Source organism: Syngnathus typhle, linkage group LG9 (assembly GCF_033458585.1).
Source record: "Syngnathus typhle isolate RoL2023-S1 ecotype Sweden linkage group LG9, RoL_Styp_1.0, whole genome shotgun sequence".
NCBI lineage: Eukaryota > Metazoa > Chordata > Actinopteri > Syngnathiformes > Syngnathidae > Syngnathus > Syngnathus typhle.
The window spans coordinates 10,016,506-10,036,839 of NC_083746.1; the positions used below are offsets into that span (position 1 = coordinate 10,016,506).

At 42.6% G+C, this 20,334-nt stretch overlaps 2 protein-coding genes across 5 annotated transcripts; both read right to left on the reverse strand.

The window, feature by feature from the left end:
• Positions 1-1,321: 1,321 nt before the first annotated feature.
• cdca7a (cell division cycle associated 7a) lies at positions 1,322-4,341 on the reverse strand. The gene is made up of 10 exons (XM_061287735.1): positions 4,198-4,341; positions 3,547-3,684; positions 3,343-3,465; positions 3,080-3,274; positions 2,935-3,009; positions 2,655-2,843; positions 2,448-2,576; positions 2,173-2,322; positions 1,964-2,100; positions 1,322-1,882 (listed from the first exon to the last, which is right to left on the reverse strand). Exons 1-10 carry the CDS (start codon positions 4,216-4,218, stop codon positions 1,849-1,851), a joined length of 1,191 nt encoding a protein of 396 aa, XP_061143719.1. The 5' UTR covers positions 4,219-4,341; the 3' UTR covers positions 1,322-1,848.
• Positions 4,342-4,768: 427 nt separating this feature from the next.
• On the reverse strand, positions 4,769-20,132 carry map3k20a (mitogen-activated protein kinase kinase kinase 20a). 4 transcript variants are annotated; one of them, XM_061286907.1, is made up of 20 exons: positions 19,958-20,131; positions 18,271-18,460; positions 17,492-17,579; positions 16,390-16,491; positions 16,122-16,187; positions 15,866-15,894; positions 15,308-15,445; positions 14,929-15,015; positions 13,982-14,056; positions 13,804-13,910; positions 11,255-11,390; positions 9,376-9,420; positions 9,277-9,307; positions 8,947-9,086; positions 8,806-8,868; positions 8,644-8,733; positions 6,386-6,502; positions 6,223-6,297; positions 5,841-5,991; positions 4,769-5,768 (listed from the first exon to the last, which is right to left on the reverse strand). In XM_061286907.1, exons 1-20 carry the CDS (start codon positions 19,960-19,962, stop codon positions 5,092-5,094), a joined length of 2,412 nt encoding a protein of 803 aa, XP_061142891.1. In that variant the 5' UTR covers positions 19,963-20,131; the 3' UTR covers positions 4,769-5,091. The 4 variants fall into 4 exon arrangements, 2 of the variants coding, with proteins under 2 accessions (XP_061142891.1, XP_061142892.1); XR_009715726.1 differs by lacking the exons at positions 4,769-5,768; positions 5,841-5,991 and having other exon boundaries at positions 8,644-8,729; positions 19,958-20,130; XR_009715727.1 differs by lacking the exons at positions 4,769-5,768; positions 5,841-5,991; positions 6,223-6,297 and adding an exon at positions 7,514-7,621 and having other exon boundaries at positions 19,958-20,130.
• Positions 20,133-20,334: the final 202 nt, after the last annotated feature.

The window sequence follows — 20,334 nt, forward strand, 5'->3', positions numbered from 1 at the left end:
AAACAGTAGTACTATGAGTTCTTTGCGTCACGGTTTCAAATACCGCTTATGACCTTTTCTTTGTGTGTGTGTGTGCTATTGCTTGCAGCCAGTCGGAAATGCAAACGAGACGTTTAGTTCAGCGTTTTTATTGAGAATTGAAACCGTTTTGCAAAAAGTTCCGAGTCACTTGTGACGAATCTGCAGTCGCGAAACACAAGACTGCGCAACTCGCTTTATTGTAACAGTCGTAACTCGAGACGGGGAGCAAGATAACATGGGAGCAACTTGACATGTAACTTCGGCTGGATTCGTAAAGTCGTTCTCATTTCACTTTGAAAGTTGATAACTTTACCTTGAGTAACCCCAAAATATAAAATGCCACTTGAAGCACCTCAACATTGAGGTTGTTTTGAGCGAGCGTGCAGAGAAGCACCTGAGTCCGTCATGTGATGTCACGGCTGCTTGTGCGTCATGACCCGCCCTCGGTTAGCGGTACCCCCCAGCCCGCCGCCACACGCTGCTCATTTACTGCTACGCTGGTTTTCATAATTAGCACCGCGAGGCCTCATTAAATCTGCTCTAATGAATAAATATTGTATTTCATAGCGTGATTAGCAGATCAGCTCAATGCCGAAGCGTTGTAAACAATTACTTGGCCAAATATTCATCACCCCAAAGTGGAAGATCATTTAAAACCCAAAAAGAACCCGCATTCTCAAGTGCATCGTTAATATACCAATCATAGATTTGGAAATGTCCCATGTTGATGGTATTTTTTTTTCATTCAATTATTTTGGTCTCTCAGAGGCTAGCGTGGCGGACTGCTGTAAATAAAAACAGTTTATTATCATCTTTATTGCTAAGCACGTGTCGGACTTGTCGGAATCTTGATTCCTGGATCATGGCACACATCATGATTGTTGATGTTTTCTTAAATTGTTTGTAATTTAGTTTAAATACCATCGACTTGGAGGCTTAAAGCTTGGAGTTGTTTGGAAGATAAACAATGCACTGATGTATAAACATGTTCCAAGCTGAATGAAGTAGTCCTCACAGAGGGTTAAGTTCTAGACATCATGTGTCCAGAATCACAAGGGTGAGCACAAAATGAGCCAAATGAAAATGATTTACAGGTACAAGACTCCCATTAGAGCGCGCTAATTGTTTCCACGCCATTAGCGCCGGTTATCTAATGAAGGAGATATAAGCGGTACAGTACATCACAGCAAGCTCCTCACCATCGCCGCATGGCAAGCAGTGGACCCCAACACGCACGGAAAGCTCACGTCAACCACTGTGTGAACTCCACATTTAAAACAATGTAAGAAAGAAATTGTAGTTCAATTTGTACAACATTTATATCTGCTCATGATTATCATCACATCTATGAACAACTTCAAGAAGTGATACCCCATCAGGCTATATCACTGGTGTGAAAATATACAAACTAAAAATAAGCTTCTTTGACCACATGAAATATTGTGGCAGACAGAACCAAAGCTGCAGAGATAAAAGAATGCAATGATAAAAAAATGCAATAAAGCTGTCAATGCGCACCTAATAAGTAACAAGCTGCTATGGAATTTGAAATTACAGTGGAGCCTCGCTTGCTGAACACAATCTGTTCCAGACATTCGAAAACCGAGGCTCGGCTGTACAGTAAATGTTTCTGTTTCTTGAACTGTAAAAACAAGTGTGGGTTTAATCTAACATTGCCAGAAAGGAAATTCACAGTGATCAATAAGACGGCAATTAATAGAAATGTGCTCAGATGATCATTTCAAATGCAAGTCCAACAATTAAAAGAGAATCTGGCGGCAAAAAAAGTGTCAAAGTTGGTTGTCCAGCGTCTCCTTTGGCTGCTCATCACTCACTAATCCCTTCCAGCTCCTTCTTCAAGCTGCAGAGACAACGACGCCAATAAATATCGACAAACAATAGCTGTTTTTAAAAAAGAAAATGACAGAAGTGCATCCCTCACCTTCTCAGGTAGGCGTGAACATTGTCAAAGCCGTGATATTTGGCCAGATAGACCAGGACTCCGGTGGCACAGCGACCTTCACGGGCGCGGCAGAAGCTGCAGTTGCAGATGCCCCGGCACGGCGGGCAGCGCCATTCCTGTTGGGACGACAAGGCACACGTGAGATTTGAACAAGGTTTGTGGGCATAGACAGCTCATACGGAACTCACCGTGTCCAGCAATGCGTCTCGCACTTCTTCACCGTAGCGGTTCCGAAGGCACGGGCCGCAGAACTGACCCCGGACGCCGACGCAGTTTGGATTGCGGCAGTTGGTTTTGGTGTCCACTGTTTTCTGGCGGCACTGGTGACAAGTGGTTCCCTGGAAAAGAGACACAAAGAAAAGGAAGGTTAGGTTTTCAAACTGAGGCTAGGGTTTCAAACCAGGATTATGCTGAAGTGGGTTGAGCGGCTGCATTTATATTCAAATATTCTTGCTGAACTCACAGAGACGGTGTTGTACACTTTCTCCCTCACGTTGTCGCAAATGCGAGCAAGCTCATCCTCGGTGACCTCATCCACGGGTCGCACCACGTGAGGTATGGCCTTCTTGGCGTTGCATGAACGGCGGCGAACCTGCACACCAAACATGATCAGCCGTTAGCGGTGTCAACAACAACAGACAAACCGAACTTAGACCAAAACGCATCTTACCGACTCGTCCACTTCTTCGTAGTAGCGGCTTCGTCGCACCAGGCTGAACTTGTCCTCTGGTTCTTCCTCTTCTGGTGTCGGGCTAGGCGGCCCTTCCACTAGCGTGCGAGAACGAGTGTGGGGCCGAGACACCCGCTGCGAGCTCCTCCTCAAACTTTCCGGCATGGAGCGCCGAGGAGCATGTCGAGCCTGAAAAGTGATGAGGATGATCTGTATCAGAAATATCCTGATCTGATAGAGAATCAGAATGCCTAGAACCTTATTTGAACAGGTTCTTTACCGTTGGTGATGCAGATGTCATCGACTTGGGGAAAAATCCAGGTACTTTGTTGAGCTCTGCCATCAACTGAGCGAGCTGAAACCCCAAAAAGATGGATGAGTGACATTCTGATCAGTTCACTTTGGAAAAAACAAATCTTGGCTACCATTTCTTTGTTCTCCTTGATATTTAGAGCTCTCTTGCTCATAAAATTCTCTTCCTCATCAGAGTTCAGTTCTTGAGTAGGGAGGAGGGGTTGAGACGCCGGCCTCTTGGAGCCCGCCTTCTTGGTGGGGAAACCAAAAGCCACTTTCAAAAGGTTAGGCTTGCTTCCACGTCTCGCAGGTGGAGAATCTACTTTCTGGAAGCAAACATTTTTTTAACCCATAATAATGAAACATTTTCACCAGTGCCTTCTTTTATAGTCACCATTGCTTCCATCTGAGTGTTGATGAGATTATCCTCAAACCCAGTGCATGCATCTTCCTCTGCAGGGGCCTTCAGAGTGTTCAGTTTGACAGGCGACCTCCTCGGCATCCGGGAGCCCCTCCTCTAAAATACAAAACGTTGTTAGCACCAGTGCTCGCGGGCATCACATTAGTCACCGCCCGGTAACAACACACGTGTTATTACCGTGTTTGCAAAGCCCCCATCAGAGCCAAAACTGTCACAGCTGTCGTCGGAAGAAGAGGACGTCTCCATGGTAACCGGGGGGACGTTGCGGAAGCTCCTCAAATTCATCCTAGTGGAGGGAAGCTGGGCTGCTGCACTCTGTGGCAAAGTAACCAAGAATCACAAGCGTCTTAACCTCACAAATAAGCACCCAGCAGTGTCTTTAATTTTGAAAGGATAGAACATATTGCCAGCCAATACTTCATCAATTCTGCCTAGTTTTGGTGTCACGTAAAAATGTCATTATATAAAAAATAAGGCCATATCTAAGTGCACCTCAAACATTAAAGCCATACTGGTTATACGTTATCATGACAAAACTGACAAGTTCTGGGCTGGACCTAAACTTTTTAATGATTGTATACATTATTCATTTTATTCATAAGCCTGAAGACATGAAATTAAGACAATATTGGTGTTTTATCAAAAATTATAGTTATATTAAATTATAAACTAGTATCGATCTCCGTGCTCGAGATAAGTCATTAAAATACAAGACGGACACGTTCAAATTTGTCTTGTTTAAAACGAACTCGAACTTAAAGTACGAACTTAGTATGGCGTAAACAATCAAGCAATAAACAAAACAGCAAATATTGTAGTTAGTGTTACCTTGGAGCGTGTGCAAGGCATTTTCTTCTTCAAAGTTGTTGCCAGAAGAGCGATAAAGGCGATCTGCACTGTTGCTTGGCTCTTGAGCTCAGCAAGGAACAATGCGTATCCGCTTTCGGGAGCGCGCGCAATTCTCGTTCGTTTCCCGCGCCACTGAAACGTCCTGGAAGCTGAGTAAAACAAATGATGTGTTTAAAGGGAATAGTTAACACTTCGAAGTGTATAACAGTGGAACTTCCATGTTAACATAAGTAAGAATAACACGAGTTTGTATTTGACCAAAACAAATGAAAAGAAGCTTTCTTTTGTAACACAAATGTATATGTGCCTTGCATGTGTTTTGGCGTGGCGCGATTTTTTTTCTTATGAATTTGCATACAAGGCGGGTAAAAAGACCAATTTCCCTCCAAATCCTCTGTACGGGAGAGGATTAGGGAGGGCCACTGAAGAAAAAAAAACCCTCCACATTCCACTATCAATTTTTCAATCTGGATTAAAGATTTTGCCCCAGTGTTAACGTTCAACTTCCAATGTTTCATGTTAATTAAGAAAGGGGGAAAAAAGCACAAACTATTTAGCAATGATATTTATTTAAAATACATTCTTTTAAAAATAGATTTTTTTTATCTGAATTAAAAATATATGCATGCTTTTTATGCTATATTCTCTACAGCAAAAAAAGCACAATTAGGAACCCATTATTTGGAACACAAAGAGCAATAACTCTTTGGCATGTAACTTTAAATATATTCAGAGCATTAATACAGCAGCCAAAAAACATTCTAATTCATTTATATACAAAGTTGTGCAACTCCTTAATAGAAACAGTCACAGTAAGAGCATGTACTGTATTAAAATAGTATTCTGTATAGTAAACACATGGTGCCTGCCATATTAAGTCCTGCCTCCAGCACCACGTCCTCCGCGCCCACCTCTCCTCGGCCGACCTCTGACCGCTTTATTATCCTGTCGCGGTATCCTTTTGTGGCGCTCCACTTTGATCCAGCCGCCATCGCTGCTTGCTTTGGCCTCTTCACTTTCTTCGTTGGCGTTTTCCGTCACTGACATGATACCGGGTATTACGCGTGGGTGGATCTGCGCTGCGGCGCTGTAACTGTTGGACCGCGGCCTCGCTGGGTGTCGAGGGCTTTTGTTTTTATTTGCGCTTTGGCCTCCTCTTGTGCTGCCCCTCCCTTGACCGCTGCCAAAAAAGCCCTCTCTTCTATACTCGAGCAATATGCCCGCGCTGACGGGCCGCTCTTTTTCTGACATGCTTTCTGAGGTGGTGCTGCACGGGCTGCTGCCCTTTGACCCTAAGTAGAGCGGCAACAGTTTGGCTGAGAGACCGGATGTGGGCGAGGAGCTGCGCGAGTCGTTCCAGGCGCTGGCGGGGGAGCGGACGGGCGAGCGTCGCGCCGCCGCCGCGTAAGAAGTGGCTTGGCTTTCGTGTACCGACAGGAACTGAGGAAGAGTGCAGGCTCCTGAGCTGGTGAAGGCGGCGCTGGGCTGCTGAGTCTTCTGCCTGACGATCTGCCGTAGCCTCACACTTCGCATCCAGGATTGATCAATGTCTAAAACAAATAACAGCAATTGTATTGTTACACAGCGCTAAACATGGAGTCAATTCTCGTTCAACATCTTACCAGGGTTAGTCCTGCCCCTAGGACTCAAGTCAAAGTGAAAGGCTGTTGGTTCGATGACAAGCTCCACGGTTTTGATGGCATCCTGTCCTCCAAGCTGAGACCACGTCATGGGGCAGCTGTATTTCGTTGACTTTGGTAACTTGACAGTACTCTGTATTGACATGTTGGAAAGGACACCTAAGCTCTATTTCCACCAAACACTGTTTTTGAGAGCTTTGGTGCCCTCTTGTGGCATCATGGTATCAAGGAACTATGTTGAAGTGAATTGAGGAGCTAAGTGAGCTCCTCCCCTCGCTTCAACATGGCGTCAAAAACTAATACATTCCATTGACGCATGAAGTCCTGTGGAAATGAGTTATTGACAGGTGTCATCAACATTCACCTTATAGCTGACTGTGTAGTCCGCTTTCTGGTTCGGCTGTAACCCGACTATCCATTTGTCCATCACAAATGGCGGCTGCATTAAAAGGGAAGTTTATTTGTCAGTGTGGTTCAAACAAGCAAGGATGGAGAATAAATGGAACGAGAAGAGAAAAACATCAAACCTTATTCATCCGCAAGGGCTCCACATCCTGTCGATTGGGGCTGAAAATGACATCCTTGATGTAAGTTAAAGCCACGTCGTCTCCGTCGAGTTCCAGGAACATTTTCCACTTGCAGTCCTAAACAAGGAAATGGTCTATTGTAAGACACAGCAGGCAGTCTAGTGCACTCAGCAAATGTTGCCTGATTGCGAGTCTGAAATAAAATAATTGAGCATGCCACTTTTCCATGTGGGAAAACTTTTTTATGTGAAGCTACAGCACAACCTAGAGGGAGTTCTGTGGCAGTGCCTCGGAAATGAATGGGAGTACTTTCCCACTCGTACTTTCTCATAAAGAAGAGAGAATGGTTTTGTAAATTTGTCCTTGCCGTTCCAATACTTTTGGACTGGACTGTAAGTGTGAATATATTCTGTTTGAGCTACAATAGTGTCAACGAATCCACAATTACGCATTGGTGACAAAGCGGACAGCTTTTACAGTAACTCATACGAAATGTTGAATTGACTCAATTTAATGAAATAACTTGCTTTGGGAATGATTCCAATCCGGACCCCAAAGGCACCTTTAGTGTCTCGACAGCGGCGGAAAAGTGCACAATTGTATCTGAAAGTGTTGCCTAGCAAACCAGTTGCCGTTGTTTCCCTCCTCACATCACATCACATCGTCGCGGTGGGTGGGGTAGGTGGTCCAAATGTGAACAATGCCTCCTTTTGCCCCCCCCCCGCACACGAAGCAGTAATGATTCCGCCCATCCCCAAACGGCCGCCACCGAGCCACAGGTCAGCGCTCAAGCGCACGGGGTTCAGGGCGCCAGCCGATCCATTGTGCGCTGATCACAGGGAAGGACATCAGAGGAGTGCTGCTGACACACTCGTCTGAGGAGCCTTCGCCCTCTCCTGCTGGGGCCGTGCGGGGGGGTCGGATTGTGAGAAAGGAGAGGGGGGGGGGGGTCTCAAAAGGGAAACCGGCTGGCTCGAAAAGCCGGCGGCGGCCTCGGCGTTGGCCCCGGGACGGTCGCGCCGGGGCTCCGGCGTCAGTGCTCGTCTAATCACTCCGGCAGAAACAATGTCGCGTAATGATGCCTTGGACCCGAGTGCATATAATGACAACTCATACATAATTCAGCACCTTTCACTTGGCTGCACGGTGATATCCTCATTAGCAGGGAACCCTCAGTGGCTGTCAGATGGTGGCCGCTCAATCGCAAGGCCCTCATTTTGTCTTTGAGAAGTGCAGCTGCTTCCATGACATCGCCAGCAAAGAGGGGCGAAGAGGAGGGGAAAATGCAGTGTGGGTTTGTTTTATTTTGTGCACACACACAAACGCACGCACATAGACCCAAAAAAAAAAAAAGAAATTCCAGTTTGTAAAAACAAGGCTGACACGGAACCTGACACCAGGCAGGGGAAAATAATTAGCTCTCATTTTCTCAGCCTCCTGTTTCCTTCTCCCCGCTGTGTTTTCGACCCACTAAACCACCACATGTCAGAAGAAATGGGAGGCAATTAGCAGGCTCGTTTCAGCCCTGCCGAACACACTGAAAGAGGACTATTTATGATGGGACAATGAACAGCTGAAAGATTAAATAACGTTTTCCTTTTAAAAAGAAAACGACTTCTGGCTAAATGGGCTATTTTTGATTAAATTCGAACGGCAAGTGAAGAGCCGGCCTTTTTTTTGGGATGGGGTGGGGTGGGCTCACAAAGGGCTCCAAGTGAGTGGCGCTGGATGTGGTACATGGAGGAGAATGACATGTTTATTTGTCTGCTTTTATACCTGCATAGTGATGCCTGTAATGGTCAGTGTAACAGCTGTCATTAGGGATCCTCGGGGGGGGGGGGGGGGGGGGGGGGTATTGATATGCTTCGGCATATCAATGCTTCAACTCTCACAAAACAGTTTAAACGTGTGCACGCTTACGCTCACTAGCCACCATATTAGGTACATGTAATTATACCTTTTCAAATATAACTGTGCTCAAGCATGATTGCTAACTTTGTTAATGGGCAATGGATGACATTCCCTTCTTTTTGCCTTATATGAAGGGAAGATGCCATTTGTGGAGTGTAGGCATAGCTAGCTAGCTTGTTCGCTTGCTACCTAGCTAATTGCGCCAGACCACCGCTGATTGTGTTTGTATATGCAAGGGGAGGAGCAAATGTGGTTCTCAGTTTTTGCACATTTTCAGGTGTATTTGGAAAAGGAAAAGAAAAAAAATAGACTCTGATTTCACTTTGCAGGTCAGGTCAAAAACTTACGTTTTTTCCAGTGCCCGGCTTCCAATGGTACCCAAAGACGAGTTCCAGATTAACACGTTTACTGTTTTCCACCTCGTTTTCGAGCTCTTCCTAGGGAGAAAAAAAGTTGTACTTGGACACAAATTGGATACAAGCAAGAGAAAACTTTCATTCACATTCTACCTTGAGCAGAGGTGGGAAGTGGACCAGCCCGAGGTAATCATTGGTCAGCTTTTCAATTTCACTCTGCCAAAGAGCAAAGGAGACATAAATCACGACAAGCGGAGCATGGTGGGAATGCGGCGACATTTGGCTCGGCCTTGCCTTCAGGTGCATGACGTGACCTTTGGACTTGATGCCCATGTCGCGCATGTCGCTCTCCGACAGCAAAAGGAGCCTTTTGCCGGTGATGTGATTGTCTCGCAATAGGTCGGCATACAGGTGCATGCCGTAGCCGCTAGCGTCTACGGGACAAAGTGACTCAAATGTTTCAATCGTCCCCAAAAATAAATAAATAAATAAATAAATAAATAAATAAATAAATAAATAAATAAATAAATAAATAAATAAATAAATAAATAAATAAATAAATAAATAAATAAATAAATAAATAAATAAATAAATAAATAAATAAATAAATAAAATCATACAAACCTTCACCGAATATTTGCTGCATCCAGAAATACTGCATAGCATAACGGGCACACGTTAGCTGTGAATAACAATAACGCATTGTGTAGTTCCGACACTGACCACATGCTCCTCCGTCCACGTGTAGATGTCGAGCGTAGGCAGCAGCTGCAAAAAGACAAAACACAAGTTAAGAAATGAGGGTAAATGGAAAAGAGACACATTTCCAAACAAGTAAGTCCCCCCCCCCCCCGTCGGGCCTCTTAATGGTCTTTTATCAGACTTGGAATGTCCATCTGCCTGCGCCGCCGCCGTCTATTTGAATGACAAATCATTTATTGCTCAATAAATGTAATCGCGCAGAAACTCGACAGGCAAAATAAAGACTCCGTCATTGTGATGGGTAGAATGGCGCGTAATGACAGAAATGGTGGCGTGGAAAATTGGAGGAAAGATGACTAAGTGAGAGAGTCATCTCCTTTCAGCATCTCCTTCAGATTAAGAGCTGAATGCGGGCCTCCATAAACAGTGGCTGGCGCCATACAGTACATGGCATAAAGACGCTCGACCCCGCCCGCCAGCACTTCCCGCCTCCTCCATGCTGCGCTTTGCAACCAAGTGCATTCAGACTCTTTTCTACTCACACTTTTCAACACATGGACTGCTTGTGTGCTTTCTTCAAACATGTGATGGGCCGTTGTGTGGAAATCTGCACAATCTGCTTTTTATTTTTTTTTATTTAAAAATTCACACCGAATGAAAGGCATGCTGGGTAATCAGACCCATGAAGGCTTCTAGATGTATGCACGTCCTATTCCTGTATCCTCTCTGTCCAACCTGAAGCAAGTTTTGTGTATGATCTTCATCACCGTGCATGGAAAGAAGCAATTTGGAAATCAAAATGATACATGAAAGAAAGAACATTTTAAAGGAATTTAAAATCCTGTCAGTTTTATTTTTGCATGAAATCATTTTGAAATTGTTAAAAAAAATCAAATATATACTTTAGAGGGGGGTAACAATTAATCAATGATCAAACTAATTGATTACTTTTGACAATCAATTAATTGTTTAGATCTTTTTTTTTCATTTGAAATCCTTTAGCTATCACAAATGGTATGTAAATTCAATCTGCCAGTGTGGACAATGCCACGAACTGAACAGCGTATAGTAGAATTATGTGTATATAGGAGCGGCAATATTTCCAAATCTGCCGAAACATCATAATTATTAAAAGAGCCAATTATTTTTGGCCTTATTATTAAGTACTTCACACAAGGGCCCGAGGACATCGCAGTAAGTGAGAGACTGCCGCAACAACTGCACTCCGCCACATTCAGAACAAATTGGCCAATCTTAAATGTCAGCAAAATGTCACTTCATCATAAAAGATTGTCCTTCCCCTGCGCTTGTGGCTTCTTTCTTCACAGCATGCCACATCAGGCATACACCAAATGACTTCCATAATGTCCATAGGGTGACGACTCAATGGAGAATTTATTTCTCTGTCAAATGGCTCTATTTTCTGAATGACGTACTAAATGCATAAAACGCACAAGAAGCACACAAAATAGTGCTTTTACAGGCTGTATTATAGCTAATGGTTTACAGGTAATTAATCTAGAAACAAGCTCTTCTACAACACCAATCCTGCATTAGTGGCAATTCCACTTGATTGATTGATAAGGCAGCACTGTGCAGAAAATTCAATTTAGCTTTTCACTCCGGGGCCATACAGCAGGCGACATATGGAACATGGATGTTGGAAAATGTCCAGCCATAAAATGCATTTTGAAATTGAATTGATACTTAAATATGATGCAAATTTCACTTCATGGCTGCATTGTACTGATTTCATTTCAACGCATTTTACTTCCAACGTTGCCTCATATGGTCCATCTACTGGAGGAGGGTGATTTTGTTGGCTGGCCGACAGGAGGCGCTGCTGAGGCCACTTTGAAGCAAGGTTGTGACAAGGTGAAGTGCTGAGGGGGCAACTCACCGGACTATTGGATTGTTCGATGAGTTTGTGCTCCCACATCTTCAGACGGCGCTCCCTCTCCTTCAGTTCCTGCTCTTTGCTACTCAGGTTACTCTCCAGCTTCTTCAGCCTTTCGAGGGTGGCTTCAATTTCGCATCTGAAAGGCCACAAAAAAAGTCCCAACAACAATCATTGACATTGACATTTCTGGTTGGCTGATGTGGTACAGAAAAAAAATATATATATACCGTAATTTTCCATGTATAATACGCCCCCATGTATAATACGCACCCTAAAAATGGCATGTCGATGCTGGAAAAAAGCCTGTACCCATGTATAATATGCACCCAAATTTTGACTCTTACTTAAGTCCGTAAACGTAAAATTATTTCAGAAAAAAGGAGGGACTCGGTCGGACTCGGTCATTTTTGCCGGACTCGGACTCGGTGCTGATTTTGACCGAGTCCACCAATAAAAAAAATATGTTCAATTTTATTTTCATCATGCTGCTGAGAATGCGCGTAGGAATACTGTCCACAGCCCTGCTTGCTTGTTATGAAGACAAATTTAGTTGTGGCGTGCGCGCCCGTGCCTGCCTGCCTGCGTGCGTGCGTGCACGTACAAGACTCACAATGCCCCGCGCGCAGCCAAGATGGAAGAACCGGGAGCAGCGAGAGAACAATGTTTTGCCTCTAGATTTGGGGGGGGAAACGGAGCGTAAGTTACGATCAATGCGTCCACGTTGAGTTGCACTTAGGCTAATGTTTACATTATGTACCAATGTCAAGGACGATTATGTCACCCAGCTTATATCATTGATGTGTTTCGATAGTTGTGGGGTCGTCACTAATTATTTGTGTTTAGATAAACGTCTGAGCTATAATGGTGTAATTAATGATTAAAACTTGAAAGTATCTGTTTATTGTATTCGTTTATATGTTTAATAAAGACAAAGCCATCACAAAACTGTTGTAATTATTTAGATTTTGATCTAAATTAGCCTTGAATAAAGACTAAGCAGTCACATAAATTAACAGAAAAAATGGACAGCCGGACTCGTGATCGAGGCCGGACTCGGACTTGGTGCAAAAATCCGACCGAGTCCACAGCCCTGGAAACCAAAACCTGCCCCTCGTCGTGACTCGGAGCCGCAACAAATGTTTCGGATTTGTGTAGGGTACATTGTGACAGCAAACGAGCAGGTGATCGAGCAAGCATCTGATACGAGAGCATTGTGTTCGTATGGAGCGTGTTTGAAGTGAACAGCAGAAAAGAAAGGAACAAGGCAAAGTGTTGTGAAATAAAATATTACCTGTAATACGCATTTTGTTATTTGCTGATTGAAACTAATAGGTAGAGAACTGAACTCTCGCTCTTTATATAACTGACGTGTCTTGCGCAGCCGTTCTGCGCATACTGTCATGGCGGCCTCCGTATGATATCCGGTCAGCGATGGAGATTAAAAAACAAACAATATTTGACAATAACACACCATCAAGGATTGCATCATCGCATCAAACGATGTGTCGTCAATTATGAATTTTACTGACTGAGTGTGTTGGGCAGGATGGCTGAATGCGATGCGTGATTGACAACAAACAAGAAGAAAGGTGATTTCAAGTTTTATTTCGAGGGAGGTTTTCTTCAAAAATTGTTGTACCCATGTATAATGCGCACCCCAGATTTTAGGACAATAAATTAGTTAAATTTTGCGCATTATACATGGAAAATAATTTATTTATTTTAGATTTAATGGTTCTTATAATATTTTATTATTTTACACAGTTGTTTATTTTCTGGTTATTTTTCAATTTATATTTCAGTTGAGTTTTGGTAGTTGAATAAAAACTGATTTTGCAATTCAGTGAATAGTGTTTAGTAATTGCGATTACAACATCATTCAGAACCGCATGGGCTTACTCTCACAGGTCAGTTGTTCTGATTTCTTAAAGGTCGTGACCCCTTGTTAAAGGTCAAGCAAAAATCCAAACTCCAATATTTACTTTTTACGTACTTTCCCTGACAGAGCACGCAAACACTACTCCGTATATATTCCAAAAACTTCAAACACACATAAACAACCCTGGGACCGAATCAGTGGACTGAACTCAGCGCGCGTGACCCGCGGGCTATTTGGAGCCCGCCTCACCTGCGCGTCCGCGTCGGCGCCAGCGCGACTTTCTGAAGAAGCCGGCGCACGGCGAGGAGCTGAGGCAGAATAAAGTCGCAGCTGAGACTCAGGCTGTGCTGAACATCAACTGAACCTCCAGCTGCTCGCACAGCCCAATTAAACACTTCGACTTGAAAAAGATGGTGATTATTTTTAGGGCCTTATGGGTAAAGAGAGGAAATATATCCAGATGGAGGAGTCGTCGGAGGTTTTCATGCCTTTCTGCCGCCATCATTCGAGTCATTAAAGATCTATATGAACCATCTCCACTTCTTTTTTTGTATTTCCCGACCCCCGTCAGCCACATTTCCATGTCATTCTTTGCAATTTCCTTTAGGCTGAGTGCACATTGAGTCGTCAATACATTGGGTTGGCCTGCCCGAATGGCTCATTACGTTACCTCCATTCAGACTTGTTGTGGAGGAAAGAGTTGCACTGTTGGGGAAGTTGGCTGTCGTTCGCCATGGTCTCTAAAGTAGACAGGATCTGCTTGAACGTTGGCCTATCCTGAATCGAGAGGAGCCGTTTTAGCGGCGTGCCATGTTGCGGCTCTCAAAGCCAGTGCTTGTGGGACTCACTTTTGGATCCGTCATCCAGCAGTCCCTCATCAGCTCTGCAAAGCTGGCAGGACAGCCGCTGGGGATGGTCAACCTCTGAAACGCAAATATATGTCAAAATTATTTTATACCGTAATTTTCGGACTATAAGTCGCGTTTTTTTTCATAGTTTGGGTGGGGGGGCGACTTATACTCAGGAGCGACTTATATATGTTTTTTTTCACAAATTTTTACTTGATCATTAACACACCACTTACTTACAAGTATAGTTGACCACTTCACATATTATTTTTAGTATAGTTGATCACTTCACATGCTTTGATATCTTTATCTTGAACATATTCAAAACATGAAAAATAGAGAGAAAAAATCAAATAAAGTAATTAACACTTTAAAGCGCCATATCCTCTGGACATGTCCCCTGTCACCAGGATGACATAAAGGACGAGAAATTTGATCAATGGATTTAATGATTTGGAGTGACACAAATGGTTTGATAATATTGTTGTTTATGTGATAGTTATTTAAAATATAGTTTATATATCGTTGTATGGGCCTGTGGAATAATTTGAACTGCGGCGCGGCACACGGCATTGTTGACAAAGGACGATCGATGGATTTAATGAATTGGAGTGACACAGATGGTTTTATAAACGTGTTATTTATGTAATATCCTTTTTTTTTTAAATAACTGAATGTTACGTCAGGCCCCTTCTCAGCTCCTCGTTTGTGTTTGTCACGTTAGCATACCGTATCGTTTAGCCTGTTGTTGCTCGTTCATGTCTGTTCTTGGTGTTGGATTTTGTCGAATAAATTGCCCCCCAAAATGCGACTTATACTCCGGAGCGACTTATATATGTTTTTTTTCACATTTGTGGGCATTTTATGGCTGGTGCGATTTATACTCCGGAGCGACTTATAGTCCGAAAATTACGGTAAATAGAATTTGGGAATGGGTGAGAAAATACCTCCTCCTTCTCCACGACAAGCCAAGCCACTTGTAAGCCTTCTAGACCTTTGAATGGAACCTCGCGTGTCAGCATCTCCCAAAGCACCTATCACATAATATACTCAAACATTATGACAATGGACATTTAAAAACACTCCAAAAACAATGTTTACAAAGATTCTTCAGTTGAACTAGCCTTTTTGACATCAGTTTTAGATTAACATGCATTTTTAGAATTGAAGGAACTACTTGCAAATCCAACCTAACAAACTGTAGTTATTCTTAAGCAACCAACTGCTCCGTACGTCGTTACAATCCTCACTACGAGTTGACTCATGATCACGAGAGTTGCCCAACTTTCTCTTCCGTTTGCTCGGCTTCTGGTTGTTGCCACTCACCACAGCATAGGAGAAGGTATCACAGGTCTCAGACACTCGTAGGCTCTGGATGACCTCAGGAGCCATCCACGGAAAGGTGCCCACTAGCGACATGTGCGTCGTATGGGTCAGAAACTTGGAGGCCCCAAAGTCACAAATCTGGGGAGAAAAAAAAAAAGAAACTTCAAAACTAAAATCGCTTTAGAACAGGGGTGCTCAAACTTTTTCAGCTCGCGAGCTACTTTTGAATATATATATATATATATATATATATATATATATATATATATATATATATATATATATATGTCATCGTGAAAAAAAAGTCCTACTCCCATTCCATATGAAAGTGATACTTCTTACTATGGCCAGCTGCCCCACTCATTTTTATACCCTTTCTTAAATTTAAGAGAGAAAACAGGGTTCTGACAATTGGACCGATAGTGGCTTGGCGATCGACCGGTCGATCGCGATCGACGGATTGGCCACCCCTGCTTTAGAATATATAGCAGACATGGCAACATGCTGTATTTTGGCTTGGATTTTTTTTTTTTTTCTCGGCTCGAAAACAACACTTACCTTGAGGACTTTTTCTGCTGTTATAACAACTGAAAGACAAATCATGTTCTCTCTTACAAAAATGACAACGTTTGCATGAAAATTCAGACGTAACAATATCCACTCACATTAGGTACACCTGCCAAAATAACTCCATGGCAAAAATCACAAATTATCATTAAGTATGTCGGAAATCTTGTATTGGATTGAATTGAGCAGGTGTGCCTAATGTTTTGGCTGCTACGTATACTTGAGCCACGAAAAATGGTATCAGTACCATTCCTTGACTTCAGGTCTCGGTGGATCACCTTTACAGGGGCCTCGGAGTGTAGATAATGGATTCCTAAAGTAAAAATGAACAGTGAATTATTAGCCCAATTACTTTTTTACTGTACTGACACTAAAGATACAAAGGTAGGAATAAAACATCTGCTTTGTTATTTTGATGAACACTGTATGCAAGGGTTGCTTATGTACACGTAAAGCTTGTCAACAAAAAGTAACCTTATGGCCGTGTATGACGACTAATGGATAACTTATCTCACCTCTGGCGATCTCTGTAGCCCACGTCATGATGTGCCCCATGTCCATTTCTTCACTTTCCTCACAGGAAAGGTAGTCGTACAGTGAGCCGCCACTGGCATATTCTATGCAGGAAACAGGAAAGCGCAGAAATAAACAAACCAATGAACAGCATTGTGAGATTCTCTGAAGGCCGAGTAAATGTGACAGGACCTTTGTTGTTTTCCTTACTATAAACAGGGCATTTGAAAATGTGCTTGGCAGAGTACTGACGGGAAAAACATATTGATCTGATTTGATTACCGTCAAAATTCTTGTTTTGATGGCAGATTACGCGTTTATTTTTTAACCTGTCAAACTTGGCTTTGCTTGATAATTGTGACCAGTTGAGTGACCTTTTAATTGTAGTATTAAAAGGATTAATAGTAGATTAACATTAGGATTAATCTGTTTTCAGAATACCTCTGCGCTCATAGCATGGTTGTTTAGCAAACCATTTGGAAGTGAAAACTACATTGGACAGCAAGCCTACTTCCTCAAATTTATATTCCGCCGCTATTGAGATGATATGCAACCAGGGACCGATAGCTGTTTTTTATTTTGTGAACACGTCGTACAGCATGTTGAATTAACAGACAATAGAGAAGCAAAACATTAATAACGTGTGACAACAAGTCAACTCCTGTCTGCGACTGCACTTTGCACCTTAATACGTTGCCTTCACATTCCGCAGATTATATGACACACAGGAAACGTTTCTGCGTTTCAATAGTTTTCAATCCCTTCTTCACTGATTTTTTTTTTTTCCTCCATATCAGCATCACACTTTGAACTTCTAGCCAATATTATTTTGCTGTGGGTGGCAGCTGGGGTTGCAGTCATAAAGGAGGGCTGCGTCAAACCAGGAAATTACAAATGACAATCAATAAACACTTTCTGTGATGACTCACCTTTGAATAAACAGACACCCGCTAGCTAGCTACTTTCCAACAAATCCATTTCTGTGCCAAACGATGGACACAGCAGCAGCAGTCGGAAATGCATTATGGAGTCTAACTATTGCCCAACTTTTTTTTATGGAACAAAGTATTACATTAGGAGTACAACATTTTTTACATCGCATACCAGTGACGATTCCATAGTTGGGTGCCTCAACGATGGCGCCATAAAATTGGATGATGTTACGATGGCTGAGCACACTGAGGATTTCAGCCTGGGTGGTGGACACAAAAAGGACATTTTGTTTTTGTTAAACAAAAAGAAAAAATCTATGTACACATTACAAACAAGCATGCTGCCAGTGACAGTTCAGATCATTTAATTAAATAAACCCCAATTTTAAAAACTATATGATCAATATTAATGCTTAGTTTGAAAGCATTTTTGGTGGTGTCAGATATTACGCAATACATTCTTTATTATAGTTGTATAGTGAACAGAAACTCGACAAAAGCACTTAAGACTAACAGTAGCAAAACACTGTAATTAAGCAAACAATTGCTTCCCCACTTAAGTTGATTTATTTTTTTTTTTTAATTTTAACAGCATTAATCCCTGCAGCGCTGACTGAAGTTCAGTCTGTAATATTGTACAAGCGTTTCAAAAAAAGATATTCAGAGCCTGACAAATGAAGCTTTTTCAAAGATGACTTTTTTTTGTCAATAAGACAATGAGCATTTGCTTGAATCGGAGGCACCTCGGGTTGAAACTGTGCTAAACAGGATTTGCTAATAATGTTTCTTTTGCGACACGGTTCTGCTAGTGGGGGAGTATAATGACCATGAATGATGGGAGCGCAAGTCGCCACATCCCACTAAATGGGCTGGCAATTAAAATGATTACTATAGTGACAATTAAAAAGTACAAAGTGTACATGAAAAGCACTGGGCAATTACGACTCCCACCTCATTCTCAATCTTGAGCAGCTTTTTCACAGCCACCTCTTTGTCCTGGGAGATCCATCTAGCCCGGTAGACACTTCCGAAGCTGCCGCCGCCACAGTTCTCGAAGAAGTGGATGTCATCGAACGTGATTTGCACAAAGGAGCCGCTATGAGACGACATCTCATCCTGACACTTGGTGCTGACACCGCTTCTGGAGAATCACAAGGATGAAAGGTGGAATTACAGTTCACATGCAAAGTTGTGTCTGCTCATCCATTTTGCATTGTTTTGTCATTTAAATGCAGTAATTGCTCAAGTACAGAAAAGAAATACCCTTTACAATGCACACTAGGTTTTGGGGGAACTTCTATAATTTGCTGAACTTTTTGTTGTATTTTTTTTTTTAAATTTCAGTCGCGCCGTTGTGGGCGTGAACACAGTTGACTTGATTCTTGGCCAATCAAAGCAGCTCCTCTCATCTATTCATCCATCCAACTATTCATTCATTCATCTACCGAACTTACCCTAATGAGGGTCATGTAAGAGGAAACCAATGCAGGCACAGGGAAAAACATGCTAACTCCACAAATAGAACCCTGTGAGACAGACGTGCTAATCAGTGCTCCACTATGCTGGTGAAGCACAATGTACTTCGTAGATTGATAATTATATTCTTTTGTTTGTCGATAAAAGCATCGAGTTTAAAAAAAAAAAAGGAAATCATTCTATCATTAAAGCAAAGTATAGCTCAGTTATTCGTCGCTTTCTCAATTTGCAGCTGAGCCATTTGGGCTTTTAAAAGCATGTTACCTTGTTCTTCATTGGAATTGCTGTCCATGGATAGATTTTCCTCAATTGTCACAGAGGGGAGCCATTGCTTTGCGACCATTAACGCGTATTCATGCTACACTCAGCCCTGGCAGGAATCTGCCACGGGGGCCGGCCCAATGTATTGTGTGGCCACTCAAGCGGGGTCACGGGGAACAGTGACATTACACCACTCATTCGCGATGCTTCTTCCTTAACAGCAAACAAAGCCGGAAGCGTGACAGCATTGATAAAGTCACATGAATGAATGACCCCCACAGGTCATTTTATTAGGCACCTGCACAATTTTGGCTCATCCAATGCAAGAGCAAAACAACTGAGTCATAATGAGAGGCATTTTAATTGGGTGACCATATTTAGATCATTAATTATATACCAAAACGAAACTATCATCTATGCAGATGCAGAAGAACTGGAAGTAGTAGTTAATGACTACTTTCGATTTCTGCTGACTCATTCTAATTGTAGAATATTTGATTTGCACTTGAAGCACGGTGAAAGTTTCAACGACGTAACGTTACACTGTCATAAAATATTACGAAATAGACTTTTGGTAAATAAAATAGACTTGTTTTTATTGTCTTCTTAAGCCCCATGCGCTGTCATTTCGGTAATGATTTGGAGAGAAGTGACAAGACAAATAGAACACACTAATGTAAATATGCATCGCAATGTTAATAGCTTGAGTAGAGGAGTGTAGTAGTAGTAGTAGTATGTACGGTCACAACAGCAAAGGTGACTGATGTACAACTCTATAATAAAACGTAAAAAGCGGGCTTTGATTTGAGAGTTGAAAGTTGTCAAACTAACGTACCTGAGGATGCCGAGCCACGCAAAAACAAAGCTAATGCGTAAACAAATGTTCACCCCTCATACGTACCGCATACATCAACTTTTTGGAAGGGCGTCAAGCGGCTCGTCGTTGCAGGAGCAAAAATTGGAAGTGAAGAATGAATAATCTTCCCGGAAATCGGGTGATACTCGCCTCTTTTTACTTTTCACGTGTTCTGCCCACGGTGGATTTACTGGTTACACAACTTTTCGACTTGCCTTGAAGGACGAAGAGGACCGGCCCCTTGAGAGACACAATTCTAATGCCAACAGCGCTCTCTGCTGGCCATAAATAAGAATGACGTGTTCCGGGTATTTCAATTGAGTTAATGTAGTTCTCGGTTTACGACGGTGTTGTGGAGTATCGGCAACGATCGGAAAAACAAAAACTGCTGGGCCATAATAATAAAACAATCAATTGGAAAA